A 19,879-nucleotide genomic window follows, 5' to 3' on the forward strand; every position below is an offset into this window, starting at 1 on the left:
GGACCAATTATGTAGGATAGGTACCTACCTACCGCAGACTGCAGCACAATGTCAGACGACGACGGACAATGAGTAATGATATATTATAATGTTTTGACGTTTATTAAACAGACGGCGACAGCTATTTTGTTATAAATTGTATTAGTATATCATCAGATATTGAAGTATAATATGTGTGCTGACGCAATCGGATTAGCGTCGATTGTGATTTTTGGATGCGGTGTGGCGCATGTAGCTTGGTGACTTAAAGTATGTCGTCTGACGTTATGAATGCTATGTATGCTCTCGACGAACATAAGAATGACGTAGAATGTATGGACACATCATATTATGTGCGTGATCATCTGTATTGGCGTAGATATAAAAAAATAACGCGAGACCACAACATTAATTATCCTAAGCGGGGCCCTAGACAAAAATGGCCCTTGTTCAACTTGACTAAAGAATCGGGTTTACACGATGGTGGTAAAACGCGATAGTTGCACTGTGCGAGTACAATAAGTGAGTACAATAAACCGGGATATAGTTGCTGTCACAATGTCGTATTACACTCGTGTTAAATACCTATATACGTTTTATTGTCGGTTAAATACGTGTATTTATGTATATACATATATAGGTAGTTGTCTTTTAAGTTGGTAAATCCATAAATAATTAATGCATAACTGCATAAACATGAGTGTAACTATAAATAATAGAATACATTTACAGGCTGGAGAATCAACTAAAATGATTTTTTTTTACACTATATTAACTATATACTATTTTATTTTTATTTTTTTTTTGAGCATTGTAAATATTTAGAAACTTCTATTTTTATGTACATTTTCGAATTTTTTCAACTGATTACCCTCCTCCCTTTTAACACTAATTTATGTGTATGTAGTAGCATTGTATGAAAAAACCGGCATCATCACGGTAAAACAGTGTAAATACCTACTAAGTAATTATAATATTAAATTATTACAGTTACCTATACTAATTAATGTACTCGACGATTGCCACCATCATAATATTACATATATAATTACATGTTGGACTTTGATAATATAATTATTATAAAACCACATATTATCATTTTAATGATAATGAATAATGATTAATTATGCTTGCATTTATACATAATTACATCACATATGCTGAGGGCAAAGGGACAGCTGAGAAAAAAGCTCTCAAGGACTTAAATATTATATGATAAACTTGATCGCACGTGTTCGATATAATAAGCTGACATTACAGAAAACAAGGGAAGTAAAATAAGTGAACAAATAAAAGCATGGGAGTCTCTTAGAATATTAATGATAACCGATGAGAATAACACGATTAAGTATATACATATTGCACATGCACCACAGTCCACAGATGGCACAGATATGTGTATTTTATCACAAATGGATTCGAAACGGGAGCACCATACAAGAGATTATATCCCTCCTTTCGGTTTGTGTAATTGTCCATTACTAATCGTCTAAATCCCCATCATATATTTTTTGAAGACATCTTAAATAATATTTAAGTTTAGGATACAACCTGTAGAATCTATCTCCGCTTATCTAACATCTTAACTGTTAGTATAACAAAACGCTACTATCCAAAATCAAAATTATGGAATTTAAGATATTATTATAACATACCGAAAAGTATTAGTATCAGTTATTACCCAATTTGAACAGGAAATATTTTTATAGAAAATGTCATACTGTAAAATATTGTCGACGAAAAAGTTACAATAATAGTACATTATAGTACCTTTAGTACAGTAAACGTAAAACGCTTCCTTCGTTAGATGATATTTTATAAAACGAATATTAGCCATCATTAATCTTTATTCTAACTGTGTCGTCCACAGATTACCGCACTATAAAAAAAAAAAAATGAAGTAATTTCAAACCAAGTCCACATGTGATGATTAAATGTATCATAATTTATCGCTTCACAGAATTTTCTCCGGGAAACCACTTCCTACTCATACATTGTATATGTTTGCAGAAGAAAATATCTAACACTCGGTGTGTGACGCAATTGGACAAACCACTCCGATGTAACCGGTTTCGGTAGTCATTCTAGAATTGCTTAATGAGCAAAATAATTAATTAAAAATATTACGTTCTTTCTTTTTGCTAAGTTCGCGTATTTAACAATAATTATTCTATCTATTAGTAATTATTATATACTATACCTACATCGTACGCATACGTCAATGATGTATGTAAGGTATTTATTTTAATATTAAACACTCTTTATCTTGAAAGACGTTTTACCAAATATATTTTTTTTATATAATTTAAAATATAATATCTATAAAATATTATTTTCAAGTAAATATGTGATATTTTTCAATACTTTTTATTATTCGGGCGAAATGTGGTAATTTTATTCACATTCGTCCTGATTGATAAAAAAATAAAACCATCCCACTGATAACTGTTGTATCATTTTTTAACAATAGAACTCATTTCTAATTTTATAATACGAACTAAAATATGTTTCTGAGAGTTAAGTTAAATAGAACATGTTGTGAGTAGCCTCCATGCTATAACATTCAATCCACTCGATCATCTAAACGTTAAATACTTTTATAGCTATTCATAAAAAAAATAAATAATAAAAAAAAAACAGTTATCATTATTTTTAAAAATGATATTTTGTAACGACATAAAAATAATCAATACTTTTTGGGATATTTAATAATTGCCTATTGTTAAAATAATATTTAGGTGTAGTATGAGATTTGCGGGTCATAGGTTATGTATAATATAATATAATATTCATATTATTACAACACAAACACAATGAATATTATGAACAAAAAAAAAAATAAACTGTTTTTAATGAGATTATAACCATATCATATAATATTATATTATTAACTGATGTAGGTACCTATGATGGGCTCGTGTCCGCGTTTTGGGATCTTATGCAAATGGGGATTATTATATGTATACCTACCTATAACATACTTTTTACTTACCCACAATATAGGGTTGTTACATTACTTGAATCAACATTCGTTTATTGTAAACAACATTTATGGGAAAATCTTCACGGTCAACCACAAATTTAAAGTGCTATTTTTTCGATATCACACACACAAACATTCATAATGCTAAAAATTACATACGTGTTACAAATCGGAATGAGGAACCATCAGAGTTATCAATTAGCGACGAACATTTTCGCGAAAGAACGAGAAATCAATAATCGTCAGAAATTCTATTGCAGACGTTACTAAGCTGGAAAATTATTTTTCAATAGTTTTCATAATTATTGTTGTATCATTCGGCATAACGATATTGTTTTTCCACTAAAAATTGTCGAGCAAAAGAGACATAATATTGACAGAAAACTATTGTACTCAAATCCCGGGACAAATATACTGTATTTCTCGTACCGAGAAACGCTTTAACGGGGTAATTTATTCAACACCATAAGGCAAAACCCTGCGGCACAGCGCAGTACAATAATAAATTTATTAAATTGTAATGAATTTCTAAAAACAACAATAACAATATGCCCAATATGGTGTATATTGTTATTGTTAATCAAGTTTACGACGACCCCACGGCGGCGGTGACAACATTATTATTATTATTTTTTTTTTTTTCATCGTAATAATAATATCACGTCAATGCCGCGGCGCGTTGCAGTCGTGTAAATCATAATAAAATATTATAATATTATTATTACTATTATTATTATTTAGCGTGTAATAAATAAATTACGGTGCGGCATAAGTCCGAGTCACTTCGTCTGCCGTCGCCACTGCCTCCCCCCGCCCTCACCGCCGCCCATCCGGCGCGACCACCGAGACTCTGTCCGCGTTCGTTCGTTCGGACTGTTCGGAGAGCATTCGAAGTTTTACGCCCGGCGCATCAACATGTCGTCTTCGCCGTCCGTCTCGCCGTCAGCGACGCGCGCGTGTACCTCCGCCGCCGTTCTGATGTCGCTGCTGCTGGCGCTGGCCGTCAACCGGGCCGGTGCCGCGGCCGTCGACACCACCACCGCGGCCACAGTCACCGTGGCCGAATTGGCCGCGTCCACTGCGGGCAACACCCACGATATCGCCGACCTCACGGACACCACCGACCTCACGGACACCGCCGACAACGTTCTGCAGCCGGCCAGTTACGGTTCGGCTCCCCCGAAGCCGTCTCAGCCGTCTCCGGTTCGTATCCAACTCGATTGCAAAATTTTTCGTCACGTATTATTTTTATTTTTTTTGTTTTTGTTTTTGAATCTAAAACGTTACAACGTTCTGGGCCTGGGTTGTGTTTGATTTTTTTTAAATTTCTAACAAACACGTTGATATATAGCTCCCCTCCCGTTTCCCGAATTCACATGATAGTTTTTCGGATGACAGAGATCCGCGATGAATACACTGTCGATGATTCGAGTATATTTCGCGATTATGAAGCCGAATTATTGTAATGATCCCACGAGCTACAATACTATGTCTGATCAAAAATCGGCGTTTTCCCGTTTTACCGATGCTCAATGCATTACCTTTCAATGGTTGTAATTTAAACAATTCAATTATAATATGATAAAATATATTATGTCCATGACGTAATAATGTACGTCGAGATCTTAAAAATCACTAGAGCCTATATTTGCGTTTTTATTTATAAGTTAGTACGGAAACGAAAAAGGTTCAAGGAAATGTACGATAAGCTTTTTTTTAATCGATTGTTGAAACTAATACATAATTTGTATCTAATGATTATTTATCTATGTAAAATACATTATATACTAACGAGATATCGTTCAAGCCGTTCAAGGTATTGGTTTATAAAATTACCATGTGTATTTAACTGTAATCTATATGTCTATATTTGTATTGTACATTTGTACGTAAATGTACCTATTCGCTATTGTGATATAATATTATTGTTGTCTTATTAGTTTGCAATCATACGCAAGTACAAAAATGATATAAGGAACCAATATGAAATTATTATTACTAGGTAGAATATTCATTTTGTTCAGTTTCTGTTACTGTGCAAACATTACCTATACAAACTGGTCGATAACGACTATGATTACAGCGTTTCGTGATTGTATTAAAATAATAAATGTTAGACGTTGGTAATGGTACAATGAATAAATAATATAAAAATAAAATTTAAATGAGTAAATATTTTCCAATTTATGCTGTTATATATTTTCAACACGAACATTGGTTAATAATACGACTGGCTATAGGTATTTAATACTGTATACTAATCCAATATTTATTTAAATTAAAGCTAATGTTATTTCATCGGAATTATTATCGGTAGACATTGATTCGTAAAAGTGAATAATTATCAAAACACTAAAATATAATGGGCACAAATCTTAATGCTTAATGAATTCTCAGTATGAATTAATGAGAATCCCGCATTACTCACATATATTTTATGTATATTTTTTGAAACAATATTGATATTCAGATATTCATTTATATTATAAATTAAAAAACACTTATAATATTTTTTTATTTTGCAATTCTGCTGAAATACTGTTATTTGACCGCCAAAGGTGGTAGCAAAATTTGTAGATATATAAATATTTTCGTATAATCACTTACGTAACCTTTGGGATTAACACAACCATCATTTAATTAGATTCTAATCGTGAATAACATGTCTTCCTTGTAGACAAAATTTATTGATTGTCAAACTCAAATGGTTCGACTGATTATAATAAATTATGCGTATTTTAATTTTAATTTTACTTTTTTTTTTTATTTCGAAATAGAAGGACTACGAGCAAATTTTTTTAACAAGGTGATCATAATTTTGCATATCATAAAAGTGATGGTCATATTATATATTATTTTGTAATTCGATATTCTGATCATCCATTTATACGAATAATATGGTATATCTATATATTGTTATGTCAGTTAGGAGCAAAACATTTCAAATAATATCAATTTTTTTTAAAATTTTTTTATTAGATACCGTAAACTAAGTTAAACTTGTATAATATATTTAATTTTATTATATCAAGGTTTCTATCAAGTTTATGTTTATTCAGTTATAATGTACATAAGTTCTATGATAGCATTAATACTATCTACTTTACCATAATATACTTATGTGCATATTATAATTGTGAATAATTGATTTGGTTATAATTTTGATAGAGAACATCATAATGATACGAGTGAAATGAGTAATAATATAACAATATAATATAAAAGACACGTCTTTCGGAGGATAAGTATATTTGAATCTATATATTATTTCCTTTTTACATAATATTGTGGGGCTTAGATTGGTACCCATTGAGAAAAAATGTGGATTGTTCATCAATTGATGAACTTTTCAAAAAATATAAATTCCATGCCTTAAGTTAGATATTATAACATACTCATTGTAGAATTGTTCTTGTTTATGGCGGTATAAATTAAATCAAATATATTATGCCTGTGTATCGAAATAGATATTCATCACATACCTATAATCCATACCTAGTAATCATTTGTATTGTGTATGTATACAAAAAATGATTTATTTGTTTAGATTATTATCAAAACTTAAATTGTAATTCGTAAAATATTTGTAATAATTATATATTTGCCTATAAACAATTTTACAGTTATGTTCATTTTTAATCTGAATCCTACAACACATCTACTGGTGTATCCTGTTCAATTTTTGTTTTACATATAACACATTTAACTTTCAACGTTCAACTGATACAGTTATTAGCAGGATAAAATTGTCTATTATTTATGTTTTATATTTTACAATTAGGTAACGCTTATTTAATCCAACACGAGTAATGTTACTATTGCAGAGTATATTTTAAAATAAATTTAAATTTGTTTTACCGTTGATAAAATTTCCATTGATAAAATAAAATAGAACATAAAAATTAATATTAAGGATTTGGTCAGTTAAATTACGGTTTTGGAGCTGTTGTTGTAAATTACTTTTTACGTAGATATAGTTAAAAATTCACATTTTAAATAAAGTTATTATTTTAATTGTAGACTATAATGAACATTTTTAAAATATTTTCATTATTTATATTATTGAATGACTTCAATGTTAAAGTGATGGTATTTTTTGTTGTTATTAAAAAACCGATAAATTAATTTTATCAAATAATATTTGAACAGGTAAATTGTCGTTAATAGATATAGATACGCTTGTTTACAAAACTATAATAAAAATTGATTCCCTATTTAGGTTTACTTATTGCTTTACGGTTTACAGCAGTCAACGGTAATTTTGTATACTTTATTAAACTTACAAAAAAAAAAAAAAAAAACATACGTAACCACCTGCATTGCTCATAAAACATATATATTTTTAAATAGTTAGCTCGTCTGCGACGCGGAAAATCTGATAAACTATACAAATATTTATTACTTACAGACATTTTTTTTTTTTTATTATTATTATTTTCGATGTCGCCTACACAATCGTTTTCGATATTTGGGATAATGGGTTTTTCGTTTCTACCGAGGTAACAATAAAATTACGACACGATATTATCTTTTTATACGTATTTAATGGACGTTAACAGCGGACGCGTCTATGGAAAACAAGAGTGCTATATACAGTATACACCCATCCGCGTGTACACGCGTAGAACAACAAATAATGTATTCGCTTGCCGGCCACACATAAATTACACATCTAATAACAATAACAATAACAACAACAACAATAATAATAATAATAATAATAATAATAATAAATTATGACGTTCGGAGGAATTTCCATCGCGCGCACGCCGTCGTCGTCGTTATTGTGCACTTTTTGTCGGTGTATAGTGTTTTAACGTGCGCCGCCGTTCATATGGCTATAATATTGTTATACATAATAATATATGCGCACGTAAAACGCGTTATATACGAATTCATAATGTTATTACATATTATTAAGGAGTGTGGCGTGCACTTCGTCCGAATTCAGCTGACGTTAATCGAGGGCCCCGACGACGCACGGACGCATTAAGTGCATATTATTATATACGTATAATAATATTGTTATATTGTCGTCGCCGCCGCCGCCGCCGCCGTTGTTGTTGTTTTTTTTTTTTTTTATTGATATTAAGTACAAGATAAATGAAAATGGTCAACCAGAAAACTCTCCGATCATTAGACAGAATGTTTAATAGTGTATACCCATTCAATATTAATAATATTATGATCACAACAGTAAAGCGCCACGGATAAGTCTCGGTCGAAGCTGCACACTATAATATTATACTCGGAGCGATTTGCCCGGATAACTGTGCTTATTACTGTTTACCCCGTTTTATACGCCGACCATGGGTTTTATCCAGATTTTATTTCGAGAGTTCTTAGACGCTTTATGACCGTGTAATGGAAATCGATTCGATAAATAATTTAAGTCTTGTGACGATACACATTTTTTTTTCAAATGAAGATCATCTTTTTTTTTTTTTTTTTTAATGCAAATCGATAATTAGATGATTTTTTTTTTTGTACCTAAGTGTTGACGCATCCAAGTCAAAATAATTTGTACAAGTAGTTTCAGAGTTTTTAATTTCAAATAGGTACCTACTAATGTACTATAAATTATTATTTAATCCAGTGGTATTTACCTTTTGTAAATCACAGACCCCTGATCAAAGATTTTTAGAAATTGTAGACTCCTTATCAATTTTTTTCGAATAGTTAGCTTTTTTTTTTACAAAAGATCTCATCTTAATATAACCAAAATTTATTATAATAATTATTTTATATTAAAAATTGCATAAGTGGACATAATAAAACATGCAAATTTATATTTATTTTACACTTAATTTTTCCTAAAAAAGTAATATAAATTAATATATTTTTAATATTCTTAAAATTTAATTTTTATTAACTTAATGCGATGGTCGGTGTTGCATTTGAGTGGTAAGTAGTAAATAAATGACTGCCGACTAAAGTACTGTACGCTTGTACATTGTGTATGAATAAAAAAAAAAAACTGATAAACAAATATTAATAATAAAATTATTGGATATTACACATAGTATCAAACACTGTAGATACTTAATTGTATCGAATTCCATAAAATATGAAAAAAAAAAATAAGAATCTAATAATATTGTAATAATGCACTCATGTCATATATTGGTATTGATGTATGATATGTGTTGCCGCGGACCCCCGACACGATTATCATGGGCAGTGAATCACAGATTAAGAATCATCGATTTAATCTATATTTCATTCTATATTATACTTGATAATAGGATTAATATAATAAATAGAGGCTTGATGTTTTTAAAATTATAGTCCTATTGGTATAACGTAGTTAATTGACATTTTATAATTTGTAAAAATAATTATGTTATTAAAAATGATATCTATTTTATATTTTATGTAAAACTATTACTAACTATTATTCTTAGCACTTAAATTTTATAACTTAGGATTACATGTTCAAATTTCGTTTGATATACATCAACATTTTTAAAAGACCTCTGCTTAATTTCTGTAACAAAGGAAAGTTATTATTTGAAAAATGAGTTTGCCGCTAAAAATGGTAAAAAAATCACAGTTTAAATAAATGTACTACTAAATGATAAAAGGGTATTGACCATTCTTGGTAAATCATCTTGTATATACACGTATATAATATCTACTATAAGAGTATATACTCATTTAAAATATATAATGTAATTATAGTTTTTATTTTCCACAGTTGGTGAATGCATATTGTTTCCCATTTTTTAAAAACGAGATTAATAACTATTGTTATAATGTGTATATAATAGTAATGATATATTAGTTCAGACATTTTTCTACACGTTATTGACTCAGTGTCAGTAATCAGTATATAGAAACTAATATAATATTTGATTAAAAATTGTAAAAAGTGACATTGCTAATAATATATATATATATATATATATATACATGTGTCAAGAAAATTTACAACTTATACAATATTTATCTTTGTGTAATATATTATGATGGTACACTCAATACAATTCTTTAGACATTCGAAAGTGTAGCTATTCGTAATTGCAAATGAATTTGCGGACTGTAATCATAGATCCTTGTGATGCAATGTATAAAGTACAAGCTGCTGACTATAATCTTATTGTGATAAGGAATTGGTGAGTAGTAGTCTAAACAGGACAACGCGATTTATTATGCATTATTTATCCATAGCTGACTATAGTAAACTGACACAAGAGTAAATAAAAACTCGCAACTCATTCCTTCACCCTTCTTGAATACTCAAGTCATTGTTTATACTATGTTTACATGGTATAAATGGGTAAAATAATTAGTGAAACGGTTACTACTTATGTTGTACAACCATTGCAATTTTTTTTATTTATTCATTAAAATCATTAAAATCAAATTAGCTAATGCCTAATCCATTGGGTTATTATTATAGCGGTTATAAATTATATAAAACAAAAACGGAAGCCAATTGCAAGCCGTAAAAATAAAATCGAATTTTTTTTTATTTCTATGATTTTTTTTGCTAGTATATTCAAGATTCGGTATAAATATAAATTTTCTATTTTATTTACAAGTTGATTAATACATGACAGTTATTACATTAAAAAGTACCATTGTTTTTGAAAATAATTTTGTGTCGTTAAAAAATAACTGTTTTCTAAAAATATGTATTTCTTTTCGTTTATAAAAAAAGAATATAAATAAAATCTATTTGTAATTACTTATACCGAAACAGAATGTTTTTTAGAGTCCTAAAATTGAATTATTGACAAATGGTTTATGAAATATAATAAATAAATTCTTTATTCTTAATTTTTGATTTTAAACAAGGGTGTTAAAAATGTTATTTTCTACGTAGGTATGAATGATTTATTTCTTAAGTATTTATTGTTAATTAGAGTCATCTTAGAAAATCACATTCTAGCAGAACAATTAGCAATGGGACATTAGGATGCATAAATGCTATTTAATAATATAATATGGCAATTAATAATAATAACGCTTTAATTGAGGTGATTATACAATGAGAGCTTTAAGAGGTAAACAATTTAAAAACGCGTAATATATCTATATTGGTAGATATATGGCGTTGAAATTACATTTTTTGTTGAAAAAATTTTAAAATTTCTATTAAAAAATAATATAAAAACATACTGAAAATGAAAATGATCATATTGAACAAGGGTCAACGAATATTTGATGGAAAATATCAGAAATAGTGAAAATGTATCTCTTTGATCCTCTTTGAATCCGAGTATGTATTGATATATATATATGTTTATAACGTTTATGCTATAGACTATAGATTAGCCATATGATAATCACAGATGATAATTTTTCTTTTGACAATGTCATTAAAATATGAAAAATTATTAACAAAACGATATTTAGTATATGGTACTCGGTAGTGTAGGTCGTAATAAATATGTGCGTTCATAATGACGTGCGTTATAGTAATAATAGTAATAATAATAATAATAATAATAATAATAATAATAATAATGCTGATTATTTCAAGTTGCAACACGTATGCAGAACAATCCTTGTAGATTTAGATCAATAATTTATTATCATTATATCTATAATATATATTTATATATATTAATATATATTGTATGGTGTTATATAATTGTAATAAAGAGTATTGATTAAACGCTTTGCTGATGTAAATTTTTTTTTTCATAACAATAATTCAGAATTCATATACACGTAATATAGCTATAATTTATATTTTATATATTATTTGAACATTTAGTTGTTATCGTCCTTGTGTCCTAACCTAACCTAAACTGCTCCATCCGAATGAAAACAATCAAATTCATAATTTATCAAATTACGTTTTATTGAAATTTCCGTCTAAACATGGTACACCCACTTTGATCGTGGTTTGTGTTGATAATCTACCTCTGTAAAATAGTTTCCGAAAAAAACAAATGTCATCATTAAAATTTCATGAAAAGAATTTGTAATGTAGGTATATAATTAACTTTAAACGGAGTATGCGCGTGACCAGCTATATTATCTGAACATTAATAATACATAAAATTGTGTTTCTATTGGTTCTTATTATTTATTTTTAAAGTCCGAGTCAACTATTGATTTTATTTTCTGTCGCACATTACTGCATTGTTCTATCGCGTATAGGTACTTATCGATAATTATATATTATTATTACTTTTAATTAAAAAAGTAATATTTATTTATACCAAGTAGAATTTATACCTACTAAAAAATTAGGTTGGTATAAGTAATTATAGCCATAACTAATTAATTATTCGTTCAGAATTTATATTTTATGATTTGAAATTCTCTAAAAAATACTCTATTAATATTAAATTGAAACAGCTAAAAAAATATAAAAAAAAATTACTTTTTTTTTCAATTTAATTAGTAATAAATTTAAAAGTGTAAGAATGTCATACATAAATAGACTATGATAAATATGCATAAAAGCTTATATAGTTTTCGAAATGATGAGTGTTTTATGTTAAAAGAACCCACTGTATAATAATATAAAATAAAATGTTTCTTAATTATTTTGTTATTAAATGTATAGCTTTTATTTGAATTACTTTTATCTTTGATGGCATACCTTTAAGAAACGAATTTATCATATAAACCAATAGTATTCATGCTTGTATTTGTTTAAGCTAAATATAACGAATGAAATGATCATTTTAGGTTGTGGCTAAAAATGAAGACATTTACAGTTTCGTTGTTCATTCGAAAATCAAGTACAGATATGCTCAGACTGTTGTATCGAGTCGCGTGGCCAACAAGGGAAATACTTCCCATGAAGTACAGTTCTACGTAACTCTCCCAGAATCTGCATTCGTTTCTAAGTTTTTAATGTAAGTAATTTAAACTAATATATTTTTGGGATCATGAAATCCAATTAATAGGGCTTGTTGTAATTTTAAGGGAAATAAACGAAAAAGTGTATGAAGCTTATGTAAAAGAAAAAAAAGAGGCTAAAGAAGAATATATTACTGCTGTTAATTTGGGTCAGACAGCGGCTCATGTTGAACAAAAGTAATTACAGTATAGTTATCTTAAATTTAAAATAATTTCTTATCTTTAATGTTGACGAATTGTTTTCTGTAGTGCAAGAGATTCAAATAAATTTACGGTTTCCGTTAATGTGGAAGCAGAAAGTAAAGTAACATTTAATCTCACCTACGAACAATTGTTAAACAGGAAATTGGGAATTTATGAAAATGTAATTAACTTACAGCCCGGACAAGTAAGTACAAAATTTTAAATATACAATTATACAATCAAGTATGCATTTATAACTGTTGAAATTATAACATTGGCTTATAATTATTATTGTTGTTATAGGTTGTTAAAAACTTGCAAGTTATTGTAGATATCGAGGAATCTTCAAACATTACAACATTGGAAGTACCAGACATAAAAACAGCAAATGAAATTGAAACTACAGTTAGTAGTAAGTATATACTTACATAATTATCAAGTAGTTTGATATATATATATATTTTTTAATCGAACGCGCAGTTAAAACCATTGTCTATCTAGTATTAAGTATAGGTAATAACTAATAACATTATAAATTAGTTCAGTAGAGTAATATAGTTGATGAAATAAATGAGATAAATGAAATAGGTATGTATTTATTTTTATCCATTATTAGTCATAATATAATATAAACATTGCTTTACAATGAGCCATAATATGATTTAGTATTTAAAATATTGTATGGTTAATTACGATAATTTTAGTCATTGTACCTATTTTATAATACTTTATATTCTCCTCACGAGTATTACATTTGAACTATGCTTCTAATTATAAATAAATATATTTCAGAAAACAAATTGGCAAAAATTTCTCGTGAATCAGGCAATAAAGCGACGATAACGTGGAGTCCAACTGTTAAAGAACAGCTAACATTTACGGAACATGGTGTTAAAGGCCAATTTATAGTTCAGTATGACGTTGATCATAATTCCACGCCAAACCAAGTTCTTGTATGTTCTTTATAAATATAATATAATACATTCCTCATAGCAAAGAAAGTACATTAATATATAATATATAGTATTTTTTTTTGAATTAAAGTAATTTTTCTTATTTCATTGAAATTAAATTAAAGTAATGGCTAAATAGTTAAATAATCATTAGAAATGATTAATTATTCATTTTTTGGTACATTAAAAAAAAAAAAAATAATAATAATAATAAATTATTCAATAAATGAATTAGGTATATAATGTATATTGTATACACAATATTAGTGTTGAATAAAAATCCTTAGAAATTGGAAATTAATGAAAAAACTAAATAACTTATTTTTATATATGTGTCAATGCGATTATGTATTATTTGAAAATAACAAACGATTTTCTATCTGAAATAAAAATAATAATTATAAAACATTTGTAATTATCCGTTATATTTATGCTCTTTATTTTAATTTGATTTCAATAAAATAAATAAACAAATATTTCTTAAAAGGATTCAAAAAAATGTGTTTTACAGTATATTATACAAGTTAGCTTTTTTTTTTTATTTCACTCGGGTATATTATTTAGTTTAATGACAACAATTAAAATCATAATTATTTTTAGATCGACGATGGATATTTTGTTCATTTCTTTGCACCAACGGATTTGAAACCGCTTAGGACCCACGTCATATTTGTACTCGACGTTAGTGGTTCTATGGTTGGACAGAAATTACCACAAGTTAAAGAAGCTATGAGTCAAATTCTGTCAGAAATCCACGCTGAAGATTTTTTCACATTGATACTTTTCTCAGATTTTGCTCAGGTAAGCACGCAATTTTTTATTGGTAACTAGAAACATTGTTGTCAATGAAATTTACGCATGACAGATTTGGACAATAAATGCTACTCAACAAACGTCGAATCGTTGGGACGAAAACAATAACAACTGGAAGTCGAACAATAATTTTAGTTTGGAGGCATTGGGTGAAAATCGTTTCGTTTTTCCGGCAACCGAGCAGAACATACAATACGCCAAAAAATTCATTCAAGACTTGACATCGGAGAGCAGTAAGACTTAATATTGAGATAAATCATATTATAATATGTTATACTAAACATGAAGAAATTTGTGTTGCAACGGTTGTAATTAAAAATTATTTTCAAGGTACAAATATGGAAGATGCTCTTAGCAAAGCGCACTCTATCGCCAAATTGGGAGAAACACGTTTCAAAGATGGTGCTAACACGCCAAAACCAATTATTGTGTTTCTGACCGACGGTGAACCGACAACAGGAATTACCGAACCCCAGGAACTGATTAAATATGTTTCTAATACTAACGAAGAGAAGTGAGTTAGCTAATATTAATAATTTGTTGTCATCCGGTGTTGAAAAAATAAACCATAATGATTTATTATAATCTATAATAATATTGTTAATTTTTATGATTAGGTATCCAATATTCAGTTTAGGTTTTGGTGAAGGAGCGGATATAGATTTCCTTAAAAAGCTCTCATTGAACAACACCGGTTTCGCAAGAGTCATCTACGAAGCTTCGGACGCGTCGTTACAATTGCGTAATTTCTATAAAGAAATATCTTCTCCCATCTTATCCAACGTTACTTTCCAATACATCGATACTCAAGTAAAAATACACAACACAGTTTTTTTTTTTGCATATTTTCTATACATGATATGTTATAACTTTTACAGGTCGAAAACATTACTGTGACGAAAAAAACATTTAACTTGCTGTTCAAAGGTACAGAGTTAGTTGTGGCCGGAAAGTTGAAGGATGGCGCTTCGCCTGATTTTAATGGCACTTTAAATGCCGATTCGACTGAAGGAAATTTTGAACGTCCTGTCATTGTCACGTGTTTTGATATACCCATCATTCCCCCCAATGATACTCTTCCAAAATCAAGAAGAATAGGTAATTAATTGTATTTTTATTCCTGTCTTGTATTTGTGTCCTTAGAAAAATGTGTGAACTAAGGATGTGTATATTTTTATAAACAATTTACCCGATTTTTTGATATTCTGATTACAGGTCATTTAGAGAAATTATGGGCATACTTGAACATACAACAATTAATGGACAAATATGAATTAAACAAGAACGAAAATTCTACGGAAAAAGCTAAAGCACTCGAATTAGCATTAGAAGTATTTATAAAGCTCTTTTTTAACTGCATAGGTGGTTGGTACTTGAGTTATTATTACATTAAATGTGTTTTTTAGTATTCATTTGTCACTCCACTAACGTCCTTAGTTGTTGTCAAGCCTAATGATACAACGACATCAGCGGCTCCAGAAAAAATCAAACCACTTAACGATAGATACAACTTTGGTGTGTATAAATTAAAACAAATATATTTTGTAAAAGAAATCGATGAATTTAGCTGATTTTACATTGATATGTTTTTTTAACAGGTTCTTTAATGGCTAGCAGTCCACTTTATCAATTAGGTGCGTCTTGTACAAATATTTACTTGTAAAATATTTGGTATATTATTTCACTTATATTAAGTTTTTAAAAATATAATTTTAGGTCCATCTAGCTCAGTGATGATGGCAAATAGTATTGTTTCAAGACCATCAGGATTTTCCTCAAGTATTTCATTGAAGAGTAATAGTTGAAAAACTATTCAATATATTCAAGATCCCAAATAAATTTTAATTAGAGTAATAATAATTTGTTTCAGAAGCTAGTGTATCATATTCGGCGGTCTCTGAAGATGCAGTTCTTTCTGCATCCGAAATGGTTCCTTCGCAAACTTTAGTTGCTGTTACAGATAATATCGCACCGCCCTCGGTTGTAGATTTTAGCCAAATTAAAACAGACAAATCAAATTCTACATCGCTGCATGACATCAATGAAGTGATATGGTTGAGTGATACTGTTACATTTGGTACAAATAATATAACTTATCAAGTATCATTGAACACTGTGAGTAAACCGTACTTAAATGATTGCCGCGTTTGATAATAAAAAATTTATGTTGTGCGTTGTCTGCTTAAAATTTTTTTAGACTGGTCAATCGTATCAAAACTGTACAACACCCGACCAAAGTCATGGTAATTGTAAACATTTAAAAGACTGCGTTGTGGATTCAATTCTGAGTTCATTTGATACATACCTTACATTGTTTTGTCCAATAGAAACATTGTAAGTATAATTTTATTCTTGTGATATAGTATTTTTAAATATTTTGTACCATCAAAATTAGAGTAAATATATATAATACATTATTATGGATATCTGAAATTTGTTAGTTTATTAAGCCATATAAATTATAATCTATAACTACATTTATTATTTAAATCAATTAATTAATTAAATTTTGTTTTTTTTTTCTTGTTTTTAAAAATATTATTTACATAAAATTGAAAATAAATGTTGATTACAGTACAAGAAAAACGTTCTGCAAAGGCGTATAAGTCTTATGAATTGATAAGTTGATATTGAATTTTTTTATTTTTCGGAATATTTATATGCGTACCGCGTAGGTATATAAGTATAAATGAATATCAAATTATATTATGAACTTATCATTAATATTTTTGAGTTGTCAATTGTCATTTAAAAGTTATTTGCAATATTGATATTCAATTGTTTATAAATTGTAATTTATTCGTTGCATCATAATTAAGGAAATTAAAAATATTTTAAAACATAATTAGTTTTGTGTAATTAGCTTTATTACTGTGATAAATCATTGTATATTATAATTCTATATATTACATATTATAGATACCTACTAAATTCTCAACGATTAATTAAAAACTATAAATATTATTTATTTTTTCTTACAGGTATGCAGGAATTTGCTGTTTAGTGTAAAATGTAAATGTGTGAATGTTCATACATTTCTAGAAAGCATAGATTTATTAATATTTTTTAAAGTGTTTAAGTTATTTATTATTATTGATTATTGATTTATATTTTATATACCTTTGTATTATCAATTAAACATAATTATTTATCCAAATAATTTTTTACTTTTTTTCCAATACCGGAAACTATCCTATACTAACCTAATGATTTCACAATTTTTAGGTTATTTTCCTACAACTTTTTGGTAAGTAGGTATCATTATTTCTTCTGTATTATTTTTGTTTTTATATTCATAATCATAGTCAGTTGTTTAAAAATAATAACTTATTAAATTATAATATTAAAATATCTTTAAGAAATAAACTTGTGTGTGGAATATTTCATTGCTATAAATAGATTTTATATTATGTTATTTAAAAAAGAAATTCTTAAAAAGACGAATATGACTCGCAATAACTGGTCATTAATAGTTTAATTAGAAGTTATTAATAGTTGAGTACATGAAAAATGTTATTTGTGTATATTTGGAGTTATTTTATCCCATTTAGAGTGTATCGCTGTTCTAAAATAGTAATATTTTATAATATTGGTTTATAAATAGCTATCAGGGGGTCTTATTTGATCAAAGAGTTTCAATTCTTCAGAGCATAATAAAAATGAACAGAATTTAAATATCCAAATTTTTTAATTCGTTCATAAAATTAAAAAAACAACAAAGGAGAGGGATACACATCCTGTGCAACGTCAGGAATCACATTAAATATTACTGATAGTCATTGACCAATTTTTACTTGTTGAGAGTAAGATCAGTGAAGTAAGAAGGTAATTATTTTCACATATAATCATTGTTTTCGATTGATTTTAATTTGTAAATTAGATCTGTAATATTGACGGTATCAGTTTTTATTTCTTTATAAGCTACAATAGTCATAAAGTATTGATTATTTTCAAAAGCCACATAAATTAAACAATAGTATAATGTAATGAAATTGTTATTAGTCAATTTTGATTAGTGAAAGTCATATTGTTGTTCGTTAATATAATATTGTGTTCAACTACAATTAATATCCTTATATATCGTACATAAAAGAACGGGCTTTTTGCAGGTTCCCATTTTGTGACGACAATATTTAATACAGTGAAAACTGTCTAATGCAGAATAGCATAATAGGACCAACCAAAAATTCCGCTTTAAGCAGTTTTCCGGATTATGAATTCGTATCAGTTTTTCATATTAAAAAATTAGTTTACAACATAAATATTTTTTATTTTTTGAGTTAGAGGACTAATTATCAACTAAATTTATTACTTTACTTTATATAACTTATTTTAGATTAATTAAAAACTTATTTTTTTTCAAAATTATTAAAAAATTATATAATATATTACATAAGTATGAAGGTTGAGTATTTAATTTAAAAATTCAGCTTTTTCAAAAATTATTTAGAATTTTTGTTTTGTCACTGTTATTGCTATTTTTTCAATATTATATGTATTTTAATGAATATCACTTAGTATGTACAAGTGTCAAGCAAACTGTTTGGTGTAAGACTGTTTGTGCATAACTGTTTCATAGCTATACATTATACATACGGGATTATTCATATTTCAATTATTAAATAATTTGAAAATGTTCGTGATTTTTGTGAATTAAAACTGTTGACATTTTTACACTGTAAAGAATTTTTTATCAAAAATTCTTAAAAAAAAGTGATAAATTTCAATTATTTTAAAAATTGTATTATATTTAACAAAAATATTATATTTGGTGAAAATTTTAAATATTTATGGTTATTTTTTGTGAAAATACGCCAAAAATACAAAATCGATTTTATTAAAAATTGGAATTGTCTGAAAAATTTCATTTTTCCTTTATTTTTTTTTCTTGTTTATTTAAAAAATTTTCAAATTTTTAATTTCGATCTGTGTAATGTAAATTAAGATTTAAATGTCTATCCAATACCTAATCTGATCAAACTTACCTTCAAGTGAAAGATCAAAGTATTTTGTTGTTTTCTTATCGTGTTGTGTTACTTACACAAAAAAATAAAAACTAACACATCATTATAAAATCAATAAAATTACGGCTTCGATAAAAATCTATGACACAATACCCGAATTTTTTGTATCAAAGTGATTG

General features: G+C 27.6%; 1 protein-coding gene across 4 annotated transcripts; it reads left to right on the top strand.

Moving 5' to 3' along the window:
- The first annotated feature begins 3,838 nt into the window (after positions 1 to 3,838).
- LOC112601861 (inter-alpha-trypsin inhibitor heavy chain H4-like) lies at positions 3,839 to 17,862 on the top strand. Of its 4 annotated transcripts, none has more exons than XM_025349687.1 (18): positions 3,839 to 4,165; positions 12,614 to 12,783; positions 12,854 to 12,964; positions 13,037 to 13,175; positions 13,274 to 13,382; positions 13,763 to 13,923; positions 14,524 to 14,724; positions 14,789 to 14,969; positions 15,067 to 15,250; positions 15,354 to 15,546; positions 15,615 to 15,834; positions 15,952 to 16,067; positions 16,143 to 16,251; positions 16,335 to 16,370; positions 16,453 to 16,530; positions 16,607 to 16,851; positions 16,934 to 17,070; positions 17,718 to 17,862. In XM_025349687.1, the coding sequence occupies exons 1-18, from the start codon at positions 3,878 to 3,880 to the stop codon at positions 17,743 to 17,745; spliced, it is 2,706 nt and encodes a 901-aa protein (XP_025205472.1). In that variant the 5' UTR covers positions 3,839 to 3,877; the 3' UTR covers positions 17,746 to 17,862. The 4 variants fall into 4 exon arrangements, with proteins under 4 accessions (XP_025205472.1, XP_025205473.1, XP_025205475.1 ...); XM_025349688.1 differs by having other exon boundaries at positions 16,610 to 16,851; XM_025349690.1 differs by having other exon boundaries at positions 16,453 to 16,515; positions 16,610 to 16,851.
- The last annotated feature ends 2,017 nt before the right edge of the window (positions 17,863 to 19,879 follow it).

The sequence above is a fragment of the Melanaphis sacchari genome, unplaced genomic scaffold (assembly GCF_002803265.2).
Source record: "Melanaphis sacchari strain LSU unplaced genomic scaffold, SCAv2.0 Contig7_pilon_pilon, whole genome shotgun sequence".
Classification (NCBI taxonomy): Eukaryota; Metazoa; Arthropoda; class Insecta; order Hemiptera; family Aphididae; genus Melanaphis; species Melanaphis sacchari.